This window comes from Pecten maximus, chromosome 2, assembly GCF_902652985.1.
Source record: "Pecten maximus chromosome 2, xPecMax1.1, whole genome shotgun sequence".
In the NCBI taxonomy this organism is placed as follows: domain Eukaryota; kingdom Metazoa; phylum Mollusca; class Bivalvia; order Pectinida; family Pectinidae; genus Pecten; species Pecten maximus.
Genome location: NC_047016.1, coordinates 34,315,845 through 34,336,996, shown reverse-complemented (window position 1 = coordinate 34,336,996; position 21,152 = coordinate 34,315,845). Strand labels below are relative to the sequence as shown.

The 21,152-nt window shown below is 37.4% G+C and overlaps 1 protein-coding gene across 3 annotated transcripts; it reads left to right on the top strand.

Annotated features, from left to right (window-relative positions):
- Positions 1-963: 963 nt before the first annotated feature.
- Positions 964-12,208, top strand: LOC117321875. 3 transcript variants are annotated; one of them, XM_033876483.1, is made up of 9 exons: positions 964-1,050; positions 2,328-3,721; positions 4,272-4,393; positions 4,935-5,037; positions 5,469-5,538; positions 7,241-7,355; positions 8,838-9,764; positions 10,915-11,048; positions 11,760-12,208. In XM_033876483.1, the coding sequence occupies exons 2-7, from the start codon at positions 2,350-2,352 to the stop codon at positions 8,934-8,936; spliced, it is 1,881 nt and encodes a 626-aa protein (XP_033732374.1). In that variant the 5' UTR covers positions 964-1,050; positions 2,328-2,349; the 3' UTR covers positions 8,937-9,764; positions 10,915-11,048; positions 11,760-12,208. The 3 variants fall into 3 exon arrangements, with proteins under 3 accessions (XP_033732374.1, XP_033732372.1, XP_033732373.1); XM_033876481.1 differs by having other exon boundaries at positions 10,915-12,208; XM_033876482.1 differs by lacking the exon at positions 10,915-11,048 and having other exon boundaries at positions 8,838-9,787; positions 11,390-12,208.
- Positions 12,209-21,152: the final 8,944 nt, after the last annotated feature.

The following is a 21,152-nucleotide window of genomic DNA, read 5'->3' as shown; positions in this document are numbered from 1 at the left end:
GCTTTTATGCATTAATTTAGACATATTTACAATTACAGGAAATTCTTAGTAAAAAATATAAAGTAAAAGCCTCCTCCCCCCGCCCAGGCCTGATAATGTAAATGGATGATAATCTAGGGATAAATTTATAGTTTTTTGCACTTAAGTGTAAAAAAAAAGTTTTTCGCTCTTAAGTGTAAAAAGTTTTTTGCACTTAAGTGAAAAAAAAGTTTTTTGCAAAGTTTTTTGCACTTAAGTGTAAAAAAAAAGTTTTTTGCACTTAAGTGAAAAAAAAGTTTTTTGCAAAGTTTTTTGCACTTAAGTGTAAAAAAAGTTTTTTGCACTTAAGTGTAAAAAAAAAGTTTTTTGCACTTAAGTGTAAAAAAAGTTTTTTGCACTTAAGTTAAAAAGTTTTTTGCACTTAAGTGTAAAAAAAAGTTTTTGCACTTAAGTAGTGTCTGTATTTTATCCTAAAACGGCCGCCCATATGATCCTGCTTAAATTGTTCAGTAATTTTATTTAACTGCTTCTTCCATTTTTCCATTTCCATTTTTAATACACAATACACTGTATGTTAGTGTATTTTCTGCCATTTTTTATGATTTGCTATATTAGCATAAATTAACGTGTGCAAATTACACTCTAATAGTGTTTTAACTCCTTTTTTTAGTAACACCTGTACGGTATACTAGTGTTGATGATCAAATACTATTTTCTTTTATATTGCTTTCGATTATGTAGTTACAGTAATTGCATATCTCTGTATTGACACTTGCTATAATCGCGAACGTACAAATTTGAGTTGTCAAAGCTATGTATCATTTTATATCGGTTTCGGGAGAACGCAGATTTGGTATGCATTAAATCTGAGTCAGAGACAGTAGTCCCATATGTATATATTGTCGGGTTTCATACAGTACTTGAGTCCGGATTTTGACAGTATAGCCGGACCATATATTATTCAGCACATCCAAAACTGGGTCCGTGAAACTCTTTACATGTACTGCAAACCGGCCCCAGCAAACGGATATTACGAAACTTATACTATAGGCCTGTGCCTCGGCTACTGGGGTAAGCATTGTACAATTAATAGTTTAGATATGTAACCATTTATCCATAATCATTCAATTCAAATTAAACAAAAATATGCCTTAGTCGATTTCGATAAATGTGCTGGCGTAGCGGTACTGGCCGGAACACGCAAATTGATATGCCTACTTCATTCCAAAGCCACTCAGACTTTCATATGAATCGATGATTTATAGGATTGCGTATATACGTATTCCTCAATAAAAAGGGGACTTTTCAAAACAAAATAGGAGACAGCACAATGATTGACTAGGGCTACATGTAATTGGTATCGACTTTGATTGGGAGTAAGAATACTAGTGATAGGTCTAAGTTATAACCTATGTACTCTGACCCCAAATCATTAGCGTTAGATATTCAAGTTATCTGATTAATTGGATTTTTGCTGAGTTCAGCGTCCTGTGAACAACCAGTGCTAAACCAAGATCGTTTTGAGGCAGGGTCTCCTTGTAGTAGTTGGTGACTACCTCACTGAACAACCTGCAGGAGGCCAGTTGCATGCCTCTCAGAGAAGTCTCGACCAACCATAAAATGGCAAAAAACACAGCCATAAAACAAACATTATTCGAAAACGCTGACCAATCTCAGAAGGCTAAATATTAATGTCCCTTGAACAGATCAAGTTCTATTTGCCAATCAACTAGCTACATGTACATACAGTGTACTGTTGTAGCAGAAAAGCATTTGACACTTTTGAAAAAAAAGCCAAAGTGTCAGTTACTTTCCCTACAACAGTTGCTACCAATTCTAAGCTAGCACTGAGCTCTATTAAATAAAGAAATTTGTTGCACAAAATTTGTTTTACCAAATCGCAAAATACAGCAATAAAAAAAAATTAGAAAACATGAGTAAGATATACATTTGATGTTTTTTATGTAGAATTTTTTGAAGAACTTGATATGGAGAAATTATGAATTTGTAATTTTCATTTTAAAATATTTTATTAATATATTAAGATCAAAATATTAAAATATTTTTTCCAATGAATATGTATGTAACCTGGTGAATATTGTATTGGTTCTTAAATTCATTATCATACCATAAAATTATTTACTAAATTCCCAGAGGTGTACATGCATGTAGCTTGGTGTTGGAAGAAACAGAATGTAAATGAATGAATGTACCTCTTTATACATTTAATATAACAAACAACTGATTATTTACCCTGATCAATACAAAGTAAAAAAAACTTAGTGTACAAGATAATGATATAAGCTAGTAATCCATATTAACCATAATAGTTTTTCTATTTGTTGCAGGGCCTGATGTTTGTCTATCAAGATGCAGTTATTTCGCATTCTGAATAGTTCTTTCCGGACTCTCAGACAATCTGGCAATCTGTCTGTGTATCAATGGAGAAGAGTATACCCTTGTGTACAGTATTGCTCCTCTTCTGTAGCTTCTACCAACATCTGTGTAGAGAACACCTTAAGTAGCCAGGCTGTCATCATTAAGACACGAAAACAATTGGGATTCAACTTCTACAGTATAGACGATTCTGATCCTAACATCAACGAGAAGAGACACGTACGTGCATCATTCATATGTAAACAGTTTAAAAAATTGCAATCATCATGTAGTGATGACAGAAAGTCTGCTAATGGTATTAACATAGAGCAAGTTTGGGATCTGTTCAAATCAATAAATTCAGACCCATCTCAACTGCCGTTAGGATGTGTTGCCGAATGCGTTTCAGCATATGTCGAACTTTCTCTGGCGATTTGTGCTAATGAAACCGAGAAGACAGACTGTCTCAGCCAGAAGGAGTACTGCATGTTTGAGACACATTTGAAAAATAATCTTGAGTACTTGCCATTGTACCACCGAGTTCAGATTTATAATACATTCTTTCCATGCCGATTGAGGCATCCACAAACTGTTTTGTTCTTTGCTTGTGAGAAGTTACTTAAAGAACAGGTACCCATGGTAACGGAACCAAAGGAAATTGTTGCGTTGTGTCAAGTAGTTAATGACAGTGAACAACCAGAGTTGTGGAATAGCATTGAAAAATGTATTGGTGAGTTTGTAGATAGTTTGTCCTTAACCCAGGTATTGTCATGTCTGCAAACGGTCATAAATAGGGCGTCTCTTGATCTCAACGGGGTGACCAACAGAAAGCTTCAGTTGCAGCTTTGTAACAAAGTCCTTGAACATGAGATGCCACCGCTTCAGCTATACCACCTAACAGTCATTGCATCAGTCATGAAGAAATTTTCCATGGCAGACGAGGTGCTGCTTCCAAAGCTCTGTGACAGAATCATGGAGATATTACTGGACAAAGGTAAACAAGTATCAGAAAGACAGACAGAGAAAATCAGTGATCTGTTGAATAACGTCAGCAGATTTCAGTATGGCCGTAGGGATATATTTGATATGCTTGTTGATAGATTGTTAAAGTTGGATTGTAATAACAGATCTTTGAGTGTTGGCATTAGCTCCAAAGTCTTGATAAATGCTGCAAATCTGAACATTTCCCTGTCAAAGGGTGAACAATTCATTCAGGAGTTTTTAAGTACAGAGAACAACATGAAGGACCAACATACATGGATTCAGTTATTATGGGCCTTCTGTGTGATGGGCCAGGAAAACATGGAGGTCGTTGCTGAAGGAATAGAGACCTTGTTTAAATCTACGTTACAATCATCTATTGAAGGTAATTATAGATACCAGGTAATTCTCTCACAACCTGTATGGGACACAGATGGCAAAACTTTTTTTTCGCCCGTTCATTCATGTCTCATTAAAGTTTGAGGCTACATACATTGTACAATAGGCTGTCTATATATGTAGTATATATACTGTCAGCCAAAAATTATATTGGTAAATTTAATTCCTTGGTATTGCTTTTAATTTTATGAAATTTAATTTTTTGAAATAGCTATCATTTCTTTCATTTGTGCTACTAACGTTCCGATTCATGTTCCAACAAAAAGGTCTGACAGCATACTGCATGTAGAGTTTTTTGAAATTGAGAAATTTCTTTAACACTTATAGAGATATCCTTCCTAATTTAAATCTTTCCATACAGTACTTTTTAAACTTATAGATAAATTAAATTTTCAAAGTCAAAAACTATCATTAAAGCCTACACGTTCTAATTAGTGTTGATAGAGAGCTCGACTTTGTTCCTATAAGTGGTTCAAGATTTTTTCATTTAGTTGGCCCATTGAGTTAGTTCTTTACATGTATATGTTACATTTCAGATGACAACAAAACAAAAGCATTAATGTCCATGAGGAAACTGCGTGATATTGCCGTGACTAAGAATATTCCATTGGACTCGCTCCCTTTCTTGTCTAAATTACAGGAAATGGAACAGCAGAGGGTAAGATCATTATAGACATAAAATCCTCACCACATCACAATATTATATCTAATGTCATTGTTATGATGTGTAACACATAGATCATTTATAGACATATTTAATTATCATTCTGGGATGTGTACCGCAATATGTTGTGATATTTAGTGACCATTTGATGAAAATATTTGGTGACCATTTGATGAAAATATTTGGTGATCATTTGATGAAAATAGTTGGTGACCATTTGATGAAATGTGTCAAGCAACAGGAAAAAATGTCACATATGTGTTGTATTACTCATCATTATATGGAGAAAGTATAGAGGTTATATTGTCACCAATATGTTATGATATTTATTTTTGTACATGTATATAATATAGTTAATATAAATACCAATGTGTCTTAATATAAATGTGTATACCTTATATTGAAGATAAACTTAATTTTTGTTACTTTGCACAATATGAAAATCACCCCCATCATTACAACACAAGACTAACAACTAAGGCCTATGCTGTCATGAAAGGATTACAGTTTTACCATAATATGTTTTTTTTTCTAGAAAAGTGGTCCATTTGAGATTGTTGTGTGTGACGCTATAGAAAAAAGTCTACCCGAAGGTTCTTACTGCAAAAATGTTGTAACACCAGCAGGACACAAGATAGGTATATTATATATATATATTTACATTATTTTAGTTATGTATATTTCCTTGCTCTCATTTCCCCCCCAAAAGTGACATCAGTGTGAAGTAAACTGTTTGACACTGGACCAGTACTTGTATGTTATACTGCTTACCTCCCTTTGGTCAAATTATTTTCATTTAATAAAAGATTATGTATGCTATATTAATTTAATTGTATTAATAAGGTTGGTCTGAAATATCTTTTCCACATAGGTTTTAAATATTAACTGACATCTCTTTGATTTATTCATAATCCATGTAAAATTGAAATTAATGGCCAAATGTCAAAAACAGGTCCTTTTTGTATAATTGAGAATTTGACATGATGTTAAAAATTTAGATTGGTGTACAATTTGTAATAAAGTGTTAAATGTCACTTTCATTTAAGACAAAGTCAAATGTTTGTTTTAGAAATAGAAGTCTATGTGAATGGCAGTGGTGAAGCTGTAGTGAGAAATGACCAGATGACAGATCTACACAGGTACAGTATCAATAAACCCAACTATGATCATTGGTCCTTTGAAGTATATAAGGCACCAATGTAAAACAATACATATCAGTAATGTTAACTGAATTTTAAGAACTATTTGAATGTTCCAACCAATTAATGAGAAAAAAAATTAAAAAAATTGTTGTTGAACTTTTGAAGCTTTACATCAATTCAAAACATTGAAATAACTGGCGCTGTCTGCATCTACTGATTTAGCATGCGCTTTAGATCTGTAACAAATAACATAATCTGTCTCTAGGTATGGTATGTGTGACTAAAAAGTAAAATGACGAAACTTCATAAACAGCACTATTGGGCATTTTCAGGGTATTAAACCAAAAGTCTAGGTCACAGTTTCCATTTGATGTTACTGGTTTGAAGTGGAATATTTAATTCATCAATTCAATCTAATACTTTATCTCAGTGAATTAAATATTTTTAGTTTTGTCACTTAAACATTGGTGATATTATAGGGATCTAGCTTTAAGGTCAAGGTTATAAGTCAAGGTCATCCAATTTTTGTTTTGCTTGCAAAAAGTAGGTGGCATAGGTATCAATATGTTGGTGTCGTTGGTGTCGGCAGTGTTAATGGTGTCAGTAACATCGGCTGCACAGATATTTCTGTGTGATGACTCAAGGTTTCTTGGGCCGATCAAACTCAAACTTAATGTAGATCTTGCTTACCAAAAGGGCTTGCTTGGGATTGTTTTTCAGGTCTGAAGGTCAAAGGTGAAGGTCACTGTAACTAAAAATAGAAAATTTGTTTCCTTGTGATTACTTAGGATTTCTTGGGCTGATCAAACAAAAAATTGTGCAGATCATCCTTACCAAAAGTGCTTGCTTGGGTTGCTTTTCACATCTGAAGGTTGAAGGTCAATGTCACTGTTACTAAAAGCAGAAATTTGTTTCATTGTGATCTTTTTTGGCCTATCAAACTCAGTTTTCATGCAGTTTTCCCTTACCAAAAGTGCTTGCATGTGATTGTTTTAACTAGTCCTAAGGTCAAAGGTCAAGGTCACTGTTACTTTAAAAAGAAAATGTTTCCATGACATAGCTCCAGTTTTCTTGGTCCGATCAAGTTCAAACTTCAGGTGGTGCTCATTTGCCGAAAATTCCTGCTCTGACTATTGCTGAATTCCAAGCATACTTGAGTGATGCTGGTCTTGCTTAAATTTCTTGAAATGAAAAATGTATCCATTTCTTTGTTATCGCCTAACTTGCTGCACAGGCGACACATCACATCCACTTAAATGGAATTATTGTTTTTCCTTCGTACAGCTTAAAGTTTTAGGGAAGGAACTCAATAAATTAATTCTTTAATTCAATAGATGAAAAAATATCTAAAGTATTTTGCATAACTGCTTGGACTTATTTCTAAGGTCAAGGTAAAAAACTGAGGTTGAAGTTCAGATGTGTTTTTTTTGTTTGATGAGTTCATATATTTTTGCTACTCTAGGTCAAAAAGATCTAAATACATGTACATGTATAGGTATTTGGGTTCTTGTCAACAATAGTTTGTATAATCTCACCAAGGAAAAAAAGGCATGATTGAAGTTTAATAAAAATTTTCTCGCACAATAGCTTCAATATTGGTGAGATGATACCTTTCAGTTTCATGATATATTGAACCCTCAAATTGTTACTTGAAGATCTTTTCTTGGCTTATGGACCATAGTTTGATGTGATTACACAGGATTGCAGTAAAAACGAGGGGATACTTCACATTCTCCAGACCAGACCGCCGTCCCTTAGGCTGGGTAATGATGGAGAACAGAAACCTGGTCAAGGAAGGCTACACAGTATTAGAGGTAGGGCTGAACTTACTATGACTGCTATGTGTGTTAGTGAAACTCACTTCACTGTAATACAGGTATAAACAGTCTGAACATCCTTAAAAGTGATAACATGAAGTTGGATGCGCATGGTTAGGTCAAAATCTTATGGGGCAACAAAATCAAATCTCACATGTCATCCAATCAAATAATCCAATAAAAAGTTATATTTGGTATGACACTTAAAGTATCCCTATTTTCTGTTTATCCAACCAGGGAACTAGAGAGAATTTCCCCCCGATTGGAAATATATATCATGTGGGACAGAAAATCAAATCACCTTTAATTGTTACCAATGTATATAACCAGACCTTTTTTTTTGATAGATTACCCTACCATCAATTTTCTCAGCCTTGATTTTCAGAGGATAATAGTTAATTGAAAAACATTACTATGTAGAATAAATAAGATATAGGGAATGACAATTTTTGTATATATTTAATACAATGCATTTACTGTGATATAGCCTTCCATCGGGTCCAGAAAATATGGAGGCACAAACCTTTTCCTCTGCCGGTCTCAGATTAATATATTGACTTAAATAAACTAAACAAGGCCAAGCAAAGCAATATTTTATGAGTACGTCACCAAAATGGTGGCTGGCATGAAGTACTACTCCTCTGTTTATCCATCCACAAATTTAGAAAATAAGAATTGCAGAGTTGGAGATTCATTCATGAAAATATTTGAGGTGCTGACATTTTGTAAGGAAGTTATTTGGGATCAAACACTATTGCTGTTCAGTCAACTTAGAAAATTAAACAATTTTCTATCCAAATTATTGAAATGTTTTGAATTTTATTAAATTTTGTGTTTAACTTTTGTGAAATTGGGAGCAGTAGCGTAACTGTTTCATGAACATTCCCTACATTATTTAAACTTCACAACATTAAATAATTTTTTTAAATAGTTTTTTTTATTTTGAATTTTTTTACATCATATACATAAATAATATTAAAACACAATGTTTGAAATTCTCTGAGAGCGAGTGGGTGTGAAAGTAGTATTAACATTCAATAATTACTAGGACACAGGGCCGACAAAACAGGCTATAGGTTAACTATAATGAATGATTTCACGTGTCATCCTCGATATGTTATCCTTGGTATGTTCACTTTCACTCTCTGTACCCCTAGAATAATCTTGTGGGTAACAAGTAAAGACTAGTTTGATCCTTTGATGTTCATCAAATGAATGTCGGGGTCGTTAAATTGGCCGACGTTGAACTATATGGTCATTCCTGTGTAATTCTTCATAAGAAACTTATCAGCTAGTTATATGCCTTCGATTTTACTGTGTCTTATTCCAGAGATGCAGAAAGCAAACGTAAACATAACCCCTACCACGTAGTATTGAGCTGAGAGTTAAAAACATGCGTGCACTGGGATAACAAAAACTATTGTTTTTCTTCGTTGTAGTGTAAATTGATATTGCAGTTGTATTTTTTTTTTTTTGCAGATTCCTTATCATGAATGGGATCAATTGGGAATCAAAGTTAACAAAAGCACCTACATATTAAAAAAATTACAGGAAACTGTCTCCTCAACTCTGGTTTAAAAGAGCATATTCCGAGTCGGAGTTCACATTCGTCCAGATCAGTTTAATTTCAAATGTTGGTTGAATTATTGCTGGAAAAAGGAAAAGAAAGAAATGAATTCTTTTTATCTGTTATTTCAGTTATTTAGTAACTTATGCAATGTTCATATTGTTCAGTGTGCCAGTTAAGGGCTCTTGTACTTATACACTGGTCTTAACTGGATTTCAGGGTTAAGCATGGTTTATATTTGTATAAAAGAATCGGCATGTATATGTCAGTAATTTCAGATATTTCATGTACAGAATTGCACATTTTATATATTTAAAATGAAGAATAAATAAACTCAGGTCCTTGTGGTGAAAATGGAAATAAACATGTGTGATTGGAATTTCTTTATACTGCAACATGTTCTGTTAGGATCACCTTGGAATTAGCTGTATATGTCCTTGTTTTTTACTTGGCTTAAAATGAATTTATTTCACCTAGGTTAAAATTTTGAACTCATATAGAAATGACTCAAACATTTAAAAAGAATAATCTTGAATTAAATTTTAGGGAAAAGCACTCATAATATTTAATATTTATTCCAATGATATTGTTCTGAAAACGTTTTTTTAATATGGTAATTTAAGTTTCTGTGTGAGATACTGATAGGTTTCTGTGAGAGAGGTTTCTGTGTGAGATAGGTTTCTGTGTGAGATAGGTTTCTGTGTGAGATAGGTTTCTGTGAGAGAGGTTTCTGTGAGGGAGATTTCTGTGTGAGATAGGATTCTGTGAGAGAGGTTTCTGTGAGGTTGATTTCTGTGTGAGGTAGGTTTCTGTATGAGAAAGGTTTCTGTCTGAGAGAGGTTTCTGTGTGAGATACCGGTAGGTTTCTGTGCGCATGTGGGTTAATGTTGCGTCCCGTTTTGTTACTCATTAGTGTATTCATGTAAAATATACATTGTTGTACATTGTTGCAACTTGTACATTCCAATGACGTCACATTGTTTACAGATCCCGCGTTGTGTCTGCACTGCCTGAAACGAAGGCTTCATTCTGTGTTTTTTAGTGTTTTTGTTAGTTTTCTGATAATTCAATTGATCAGGTATGATTAAATAACCCCAATCAATATGAGGTGTGAATGTAATTTTAAGTTTAAACCGCATGTTGTGAAAAATACTTCAGCTTTCACTTTGTCGGTGCATTCGTGATCGCAGCTTCGATCGGCTGTCATGGCAACGACGAGGACGGTGGTTTCATCACAGTGACGAATTTACAAACTTGCATGTGTACAGCCGAAAACTTCTAACTATACCTTATGTCTTTGGAAATCATCTGTAAATAATTAATTGAATTAATTACGATCCATTGCATTCGTTTATTAACGTTTGTTCGTTTCTATATGCCGATTTCGATACTTAAAACACTGAAGAGTTCCAATATTGGAGAATGAACATTAACACTTGCTCTATGAATTGTCCTAGAGCACCCGACTACCCTAAATCCATACTTATGAAACAGGTAAGAGCGTGAAGGTAATTGTATAAGAACAACGAAAAGTGCTGTACATTCTTACGAAAATGACAAACATCTTCAAAATTACTTAAAAAGTAGTCAATTAATCGGCGCTTCTTCAATTAACACCAGTTTATAAAGCCGTTATGTAACCATACTTGAATAAATAGAAGAATGTACAGCACTTTTTCTCGGTTTCTTAGCACGATGAATAAGTGTATCATATTTGTTTGTACAACAAAATACGTTGGTCGGGTGCTCTGGCCATATTTACCGACCAAGTGTTAATGTAGTCCTTCGTGCCGGTCACGTGACCATGCGAGAACACGAGGAACGACGAAAACATCCCGATAAAGACGTTGGACACCTAACATTAAAATCCAATCAAAAAAACAAACAGAACTAACCGGGAAATCATTAAATATTGAATTTATATTAAAACATGACGTTTTTTGTTCTTTTTAATTATAAATGCAACATTAACCCACATGCGTGAGAGAGGTTTCTGTGTGAGGTAGGTTTCTGTATGAGAGAGGTTTCTGTGTGAGATAGGTTTCTTTGTGAGAGAGGTTTCTGTGTGAGAAAGGTTTCTGTGTGAGAGAGGTTTCTGTGTGAGAGAGGTTTCTGTGTGAGAGGTATTTTTGTGAGAGAGGTTTCGGTATGAGAGAGGTTTCTGTGTGAGATACGTTTCTGTGTGAGGTAGGTTTCTGTGTGAGGTAGGATTCTGTGTGAGAGGTTTCTGTAAGAGAGGTTTCTGTATGAGAGGTTTCTTTGTGAGAGAGGTTTCTGTGTGAGAGAGGTTTCTTTGTGAGAGAGGTTTCTGTATGAGAGGTTTTTGTGTGAGAGAGGTTTCTGTGTGAGAAAGGTTTCTGTGTGAGGTAGGATTCTGTGTGAGGTTTCTGTGAGAGAGGCTTCTGTGAGAGAGGTTTCTGTATGAGAGGTTTCTTTGTGTGAGAGAGGTTTCTTTGTGAGAGAGGTTTCTGTGAGAGAGGTTTCTGTGTGAGAGAGGTTTCTTTGTGAGAGGTTTCTGTGTGAGAAAGGTTTCTGTGTGAGAGAGGTTTCTGTGTGAGATAGGTTTCTGTGAGAGAGGTTTCTGTATTAGAGAGGTTTCTGTATGAGAGAGGTTTCTGTGAGAGAGGTTTCTGTGTGAGAGGTTTCTGTGAGAGATAGGATTCTGTGTGAAAGAGGTTTCTGTGTGAGAGGTTTCTGTGAGAGAGGTTTCTGTCTGAAATACCGGTAGGTTTGTGTGAGAGAGGTTTCGTTTCTGTGTGAGAGAGGTTTCTGTGTGAGAGGGTTTCTGTGTGAGAGGTTTCTGTGAGAGAGGTTTCTGTCTGAGATACCAGTAGGTTTCTGTGTGAGAGGTTTCGTTTCTGTGTGAGAGGTTTCTGTGTGAGAGAGGTTTCTGTGAGAGGTAGGTTTCTGTGAGAGAGGTTTCTTTGTGAGAGAGGTTTCTGTGATAGAGGCAAATACAGTAAACCATTACCAGCTGGTAAATTGTATTGAAAATATATTTAGAAATAATTTCTACAAAAGTCATGGCAGGTTTTGAGAATTTTCATTTATTTCTTCTGTAAATGTATGTAATTTATACTAGTACATCCCATCATTGAAGTACTGTGCATAAAAGCAGAATGTAACTAATACTTCTTGTAATTAATTATACACAAACTGGGGCAAAAATCACTATTTTATGTCAATTTAACCTTTGGATATTGATTAAGCCTCATCTTTTTCGCAAATTTACAGATGATGCCTATTCTTCGCTTACAAATAAAATTACACTTGAACTAAAAAACATTTTCTTTATGATATTCAACATTCATTTGTTGCACAAATTGTGATAAAATACCTGTGTTTAGGAAAGAGAAAGTGGTGATTGTGTCTTATTTGAAATTGAAGCTTCCTTAAAAAAAGTAAAACATTGAGTTTTTAAGGTGATTAGCCAATTTCTGGTTTCTGAACTTGGCATTTTTTAGGTCATCTGACCCGAAGGGTCAGGATGACCTATAGCCATCGTGCTTCGTCCGTCGTCGTCCGCCGTCCGCCGTGCGCCGTCCGTAAACTTTTCACATTTTAATCTTCTTCTCAAGTTCCACCAGTAGGATTCACATGAAACTTGCCAGAAATGATCCTGAGATGGTCCTGACCAAGTGTTGTTATTTTTCGGGTTGGTCCGAAATCCAAGATGGCCGCCATAGCCGCCATTTTGAAAACACATTTTAAACTTCTTCTCAAGTTCCACCACTGCTGTTGGGCTGAAACTTGCCAGAAATGATCCTGAGATGATCCCGACCAAGTGTTGTTATTTTTTAGATCAGTCTGAAATCCAAGATGGCCGCCATAGCCGCCATCTTGAAAAACACATTTTAAACTTCTTCTCAACTTCCACCAGTGCTATTGAGCTGAAACTTGCCTGAAATGATCCTGATATGATCCCGACCAAGTGTTGTTATTTTTCGGATCGGTCCGAAATCCAAGATGGCCGCCATAGCCGCCATATTGAAAAACACATTTTAAACTTCTTCTCAAGTTCCACCAGTGCTATTGAGTTGAAACTTGCCTGAGATGATCCTGATATGATCCCGACCAAGTGTTGTTATTTTTCGGGTCGGTCCGAAATCCAAGATGGCCGCCATAGCCGCCATCTTGAAAAACACATTTTAAACTTCTTCTCAAGTTTCACCAGTGCTATTGAGCTGAAACTTGCCTGAAATGATCCTGATATGATCTCGACCAAGTGTTGTTATTTTTTAGATCAGTCCGAAATCCAAGATGGCCGCCATAGCCGCCATCTTGAAAAACACATTTTAAACTTCTTCTCAACTTCCACCAGTGCTATTGAGCTGAAACTTGCCTGAAATGATCCTGATATGATCCCGACCAAGTGTTGTTATTTTTCGTTATTTTTCGGGTCGGTCCGAAATCCAAGATGGCCACCATAACCACCATCTTGAAAAACACATTTTAAACTTCTTCTCCAGGTTCATTGGTGCCTTTGAGCTGGAAATGGATGAGGATGTCAAGGAAGGCGAGCCAACATAGTGTTATTTTTTTGGCCTCGTAAAAACTTTGACATGGCAGCAATGGCGGCCATTTTGTAACATGATTGCGCAATCATGGTTTTCCTGAACAACACCTATTTCAAACTTTTTCTCGAATTCCACCGGTGGGATTCAGCTCTAACTTACCAGAAATGATCCTGAGATGGTCCACACCAAGTGTTGTTATTTATTGGGTTGTTCAGAAATCCAAGATGGCCACTATGGCCAACAGTGCCACTATATACTTGCTACAGAGAATGCATACTACAATAATATAAGGGTTTTAATTTAGAGTCAGATGACCGTTAAGGCCCCTGGGCCTCTTGTTTTGTATAAGTTTTAATTTGTTTGGATTTACTTTGTGATCTATCATCAGCCTATTAGATGTTATATTGATTTGGTATTTTAACGAATAATTTAATTAAGCTGTAAGTGGTGTACAAAAATGTACTTACCTTTATGTTGAAGACAACTCGTAAATACAATTGTCAGACTTGATTGTGTTTTTGTATGATTGTGTCCTCCCAAGATGTTTTCTGCATCAAACCAATGTTGTATGTTTGTGTTAAAAGAAATGACTCATGGATCGGGGATACCTGCCTTTGGAGCGGTAGCCACTCCTGTCATTAAAGAAACTGCATATATTTATAAATAAACTTTTTAACTGTCTCAGTTTAATTTGTACTATTTATATAGAAGCATTACATGATGGCCATATTACTACGCAATGTGGGGATACTGTGTTAATTCAACTCAAGTGCATAACCTTTTGATTAGCTTGCTTTGTCAAAAGTACAAGGTGAGCTTATGCCATGCCATATTTTTGGGCGTCCATCATATACTGTATGTCTGTTGTCCGACTGTGCATCAATAATTTCTTCAAACAACTTCTGAACCAATGATTAAAATTTAACTTAATTTGGCTGGAAGCATCCTCAGGATGAGGGGATTCAAAAATGTACAAATGTTGTGACTGTCCACCTAGGCTGCTGAGGGGCGGGGCCAAAAGATGCAATTTGACTATATTGTTATAAAATACTTCTTCTCTAAAGAGATGCTCTGAAAGCATCCCTATTTGGTGGTAAATCAAAATTGTACAAATGGTGGGACTGATCCACATGGGGATTGAGGGGTGGGTAAATTTAACTATACTACTATAAACTACTCTAGAACTATGCACTGGAAATTGTTCATATTTAACTAAGCATCCCCAGGTAGTGGGGATTCAAATTTGTACAAATGGAGGGGCTGAGGGGTGGGGTATAAATGGGAAGTTTTGCTATATTGTAATAAACAAATTCTTCTCTTGAGCTATGTGCTGTTTATTACTCATATTTTATTGAAAGTATTTCTAAGTAGTGGGGATTTAAAATTGTACAAGTGGTGGGGCTGACCCTCCAAGAGTTTGAAAGATTTGACCATGGGCTAATAGCAAGCTGGGTTGAGAGCTGTCAGTTGTGTCAAAATATATTAACCTACACTTCACGTCACAGGAGTCAAATGTTTTCAAATCTTTAACCCCTTCTCAGTAAATGAGAACACCAGGGTCCTACTATTGGTCCAGTAGCATGCTGAGATGAATGGCTACAAGTATGTTTAGTGGCACAGAACCGACTTAATGTAAAGGTCACAAGGGCCAAATGTACTGAAATTTTAAAACACATTCATCAATGAGAGACCAAGGTTCATGATATAACTGAGAGACACTGGGTTATGTTATCAATGAGAGACTCGGGGTCATGATATAACTAAGAGATTCGGGGTCATGATATAACTGAGAGGTCTAGGGTCATGATATAACTGAGAGATTCGGGGTCATGATATAACTGAGAGATTCGGGGTCATGATATAACTAAGAGACTCCTGGTCATGATATAACTAAGAGACACAGGGTCATGATATAACTGAGAGACACAGGGTCATGATATAACTGAGAGACACAGGGTCATGCTATAATTAAGAGACACAGGGTCATGATATAACTGAAAGACACAGGGTCATGATATAACTGAGAGACACAGGGTCATGATATAACTGAGAGACACAGGATCATGATATAACTGAGAGACCCAAGGTCATGATATAACTGAGAGACACAGGGTCATGATATAACTGAGAGGCACAGGGTCATGATATAACTGAAAGACTTGGGGTTGTGCTATCAATGAGAGACTCGGGGTCATGATATAACTGAGAGACACAGGGTCATGTTATAACAGAGAGACACAGGGTCGTGACATCACTGAGAGACCCAAGGTCATGATATAACTCAGAGACTCAGGGTCATGATATAACTGAGAGACACAGGGTTATACTATAACTGAGAGGCACAGGGTCATGATATAACTGAGAGACACAGGGTCATGGTATAACTGAGAGACACAGGGTCATGATATAACTGAAAGACTCTGGGTCATGATATAACTGAGAGACTCTGGGTCATGATATAACTGAGAGACTCTGGGTCATGATATAACTGAGAGACCTAGGGTCATGATATAACTGAGAGACACTTGGTCATGATATCACTGAGAGACACAGGGTCATGGTATAACTGAAAGACACAGGGTCATGATATAACTGAGAGGTACAGGGTCATGATATCACTGAGAGACACAGGGTCATGGTATAACTGAAAGACACAGGGTTATGATATAACTGAGAGGCACAGGGTCATGATATAACTGAGAGACACGGGGTCATGATATAACTGAGAGACTCGGGGGTCATGATATAACTGAGAGACTTGGGGTCATGATATAACTGAGAGACAAAGGGTCATGATATAACTGAGAGACACAGGGTCATGCTATAATTAAGAGACACAGGGTCATGATATAACTGAAAGACTAGGGGTCATGATATAACTGAGAGGTCTAGGGTCATGATATAACTGAGAGACACAGGGTCATGATATAACTGAGAGACACAGGGTCATGCTATAATTAAGAGACACAGGGTCATGATATAACTGAGAGACCTAGGGTCATGATATAACTGAGAGACTCGAGGTCATGATATAACTGAGAGACACAGGGTCATGATATAACTGAGAGACCCAAGGTTAAGATATAACTGAGAGACTCAGGGTCATGATATAACTGAAAGACACAGGGTCATGATATAACTGAGAGGCACAGGGTCATAATATAACTGAAAGACTCGGGGTCATGTTTTAACTGAAAGACACAGGGTCGTGATATAACAGAGACCAAAGGTCATGATATAACTGAGAGACTCAGGATCATGATATAACTGAGAGACACAGGGTTGTGATATAACTGAGAGACCTAGGGTCATGATATAACTGAGAGATTAGGGGTCATGATATAACTGAGGGAGTCGGGGTCATGAAATAACTGAGAAACACAGGGTCATGATATAACTGAGAGGCCGGGGTCAGATTAACGAAGAACCCAATAGTATAACTGGAGACTCGGGTTATAAAAACTGAAAGACCGGGTCTGATATATTTAACACGGCATAATTCGAAAACTGGGGCTGTTTAAAACTGAGACCAGGGTCTGTAAAACAGAGACAAAAATATAAACGAGAAAGGATTATATAAGGGAAAACCGGGTTTATTAACTGAAGACCGGGGTCATGAATAACGAGAGATTGGGTCTTATAATGGGGGAGGGGGGGTCATGAAAACTGAGAAACCCCAGGTCTTAAAAACGAGAGACAGGCTGATAAACTAGAGACTCGGTTAAAACCGGGAAGACCCGGGTCGTTTAAAACTGAGAACCGGGTCAAAAACTAACTGGAGACAAGGGGTCATGTTAACTAAAAGGGACCCCGGGTCTGAAAAAAAAGAGGCCCCAAAGGTTTTAATAACGGGGAAAATGGAGGGATTATAAACCCCGGGATGAAAAAGAGCGGCAGTTTTAACTGAAAAAACCGGGGTCGTAAATAGAGATGGGGGTCGATTATGAGAGGCCAGGGCATTTGGAAAAATATAATTGAAGACCGGGTCTGTTTAAAATGGGGGATGGGTCATAATAACTAAAAACCCCGGGGTATTAAAAATGGGACAGGGTCAGTTAACGAAACACGGGGGTTGTATAAAAAAGAGACCCGGGGTATAATACTAAAGGACCAAGGGTCAGTTAAAATTTTTAGAGTTCGGGGTCATGATATAATGAGGGGGACTTCTCCCAAGGGGTTATCGATATAACGAGAGGTAAAAAAGGCCCGGGTCATGATATACTGAAGCAAGGGTTGTTAATTAGGAACGGGTCTGATAAAATGAGGGGAAACCAAAAAGGTCCATGTATAACTGAGAGAACGGGTATTTTAATGAGAGAAGGGTATGATAAAACGAGAGAAAAAAGGGGGTGTTTAGGGGGGTTTTATTTAAAATGGAGATGGGTCATGATATACTGAGAGGGGTCATATATAATGGATCGGGTCTTTAAATAATGAGGAAAGGGGTCATGAATAACTGGAGCCCGGGTCAGTAAAAAAGGGGAAAAACCGGGGGTTCATGAATAACTGGACCCGGGTCATGATAAAAATGGGAAAGGGTATGATATAAAGGAACCCGGGTCATGAAATAACTAAAGCACGGGTCATAAATTAAGGCACAGGGTCATGTTTAAAAAAAGGCACGGGGTCTGTAAACTAGGAACCCGGGTCATGATATAATGGGGACACAGGTCATTAAACTGAAAAAGGGTCATGATAAAAATGAGGGACAGGGGATTATAACTGAAGCCCCAGGCATGATATAACTGAAGACGGGGTTGGGTATAATGAGGAGGGTCAGAAAAAGGGGGTTGATAAAATGGAAAAAACCGGGCATGATAACTGGAGACAAGGGTCTTTTTAAAAAATTTGGGCATAAACTAGAGCCCCGGGTCATGATAACTGGGACTTGGGTCATGTAAATGAGAGCCCGGGGGATATAAATGGACCGGGCTAAAATAAAGGGAAAGGGTCTTTTAAAAAGGAGGAACGGGTCATAAATTAACTGAAGCTGGGTCAATATAATAGAGACTGGGGGTCATGATATAATGAAAAAAGACCTTGGGTTATGAAACTGAGAGCCGGGGTCTGAAATAAAAGCCCGGTCAGATAAACGGGAGGACGGGGTCATTATCACTGAGAGACGGGATGGTAAAACTGAAAGAAAGGGTTTTGTAAAAACTGAGGGCGGGTCTTATAACGGAGACACGGGTTGAATAACTGGAGACCAGGGTCTGTTTAAAGGGGGAAGGGGGGTAGGAATAATAGAGACACGGTCTGATATAACTGAAGCAAGGGGCATGATATAAGAGGAAAAAAGGGATATAAAAAACTGAGAACACAGGGGGTTTGATAAATGGGGGCCCAGGGTCATGATAAAACTGAGAGCCGGGTCATGATAAACTGAAAATCGGGGTCATTATATAACTGGGAGACACAGGGTCATGTTTTAACTGAAAGACTCAGGGTCGTGATATAACTGAGAGACCAAAGGTCATGATATAACTGAGAGACTTAGGATCATGATATAACTGAGAGACACAGGGTTATGATATAACTGAGAGGCACAGGGTCATGATATAACTGAGAGACACAGGGTCATGCTATAATTAAGAGACTCGGGGTCATGATATAACTGAGAGGCACAGGGTCATGATATAACTGAGAGACACGGGGTCATGATATAACTGAGAGACTTGGGGTCATGATATAACTGAGAGGCACAGGGTCATAATATAACTGAAAGACTCGGGGTCATTATATAACTGGGAGACACAGGGTCATGTTTTAACTGAAAAACACAGGGTCGTGATATAACTGAGAGACTCAGGATCATGATATCACTGAGAGACCTAGGGTCATGATATAACTGAGAGATTCGGGGTCATGATATAACTGAGGGAGTCGTGGTCATGAAATAACTGAGAAACACAGGGTCATGATATAACTGAGAGGCACAGGGTCATGATATAACTGAGAGACACAGGGTCATGATATAACTGAGAGACACAGGGTCATGATATAACTGAAAGGCAAAGGGTCATGCTATAATTAGGAGACACAGGGTCATGATATGACTGAGAGGCACAGGGTCATGATATAACCGAGAGGTCCAGGGTCATGATATAACTGAGAGACACTGGGTCGTGATATAACTGAGAGACACAGGGTCATGATATAACTGAGAGACTAAAGGTCATGATATAACTGAGAGACACAGGGTTATGATATAACTGAGAGATTAAGGGTCATGATATAACTGAGAGACACAGGGTCATGATATAACTGAGAGACTCGGGGTCATGATATAACTGAGAGTTTAAGGGTCATGATATAACTGGGAGGTCCAGGGTCATGATATAACTGAGGGACACAGGGTCATGATATAACTGAGAGGTCTAGGGTCATGATATAACTGAGAGATTCGGGGTCATGATATAACTAAGAGACTCCTGGGTCATGATATAACTAAGAGACACAGGGTCATGATATAACTGAGAGACACAGGGTCATGATATAACTGAGAGACACAGGGTCATGCTATAATTAAGAGACACGGGGTCATGATATAACTGAAAGACACAGGGTCATGATATAACTGAGAGACACAGGGTCATGATATAACTGAGAGACACAGGATCATGATATAACTGAGAGACCCAAGGTCATGATATAACTGAGAGACACAGGGTCATGATATAACTGAGAGGCACAGGGTCATGATATAACTGAAAGACTTGGGGTTGTGCTATAAATGAGAGACTCGGGGTCATGATATAACTGAGAGACACAGGGTCATGTTATAACTGAGAGACACAGGGTCGTGACATAACTGAGAGACCCAAGGTCATGATATAACTCAGAGACTCAGGGTCATGATATAACTGAGAGACACAGGGTTATACTATAACTGAGAAGCACAGGGTCATGATATAACTGAGAGACACAGGGTCATGGTATAACTGAGAGACACAGGGTCATGATATAACTGAGAGACTCTGGGTCATGATATAACTGAGAGACCTAGGGTCATGATATAACTGAGAGACACTTGGTCATGATATCACTGAGAGACACAGGGTCATGGTATAACTGAAAGACACAGGGTCATGATATAACTGAGAGGTACAGGGTCATGATATCACTGAGAGACACAGGGTCATGGTATAACTGAAAGACACAGGGTCATGATATAACTGAGAGGCACAGGGTCATGATATAACTGAGACTCATAATCATGCTATAACTGAGAGAATCTGGGTCATGATATAACTGAGAGACTTGGGGTCATGATATAACTGAGAGACATAGGGTCATGATATAACTGAGAGACACAGGGGTCATGCTATAATTTAGAGACACAGGGTCATGATATAACTGAAAGACTAGGGGTCATGATATAACTGAGAGGTCTAGGGTCATGATATAACTGAGAGACACAGGGTCATGATATAACTGAGAGACATAGGGTCATGCTATAATTAAGAGACACAGGGTCATGATATAACTGAGAGACCTAGGGTCATGATATAACTGAGAGACTCAGGGTCATGATATAACTGAAAGACACAGGGTCATGATATAACTGAGAGGCACAGGGTCATAATATAACTGAAAGACTCGGGGTCATTATATAACTGGGAGACACAGGGTCATGATATAACTGAGAGGTCTAGGGTCATGATATAACTGAGAGATTCGGGGTCATGATATAACTGGGAGTCGGGGTCA

Excerpts from the sequence above, each read along its gene's own strand:
- LOC117321875 (XM_033876483.1), top strand. The coding sequence starts at position 2,350 with ATGCAGTTATTTCGCATTCTGAATAGTTCTTTCCGGACTCTCAGACAA. Across the intron at positions 5,539-7,240 it reads CAGATGACAGATCTACACAG|GATTGCAGTAAAAACGAGGG; the intron begins GTACAGTATCAA and ends GTGATTACACAG. Across the intron at positions 7,356-8,837 it reads AAGGCTACACAGTATTAGAG|ATTCCTTATCATGAATGGGA; the intron begins GTAGGGCTGAAC and ends TTTTTTTTGCAG.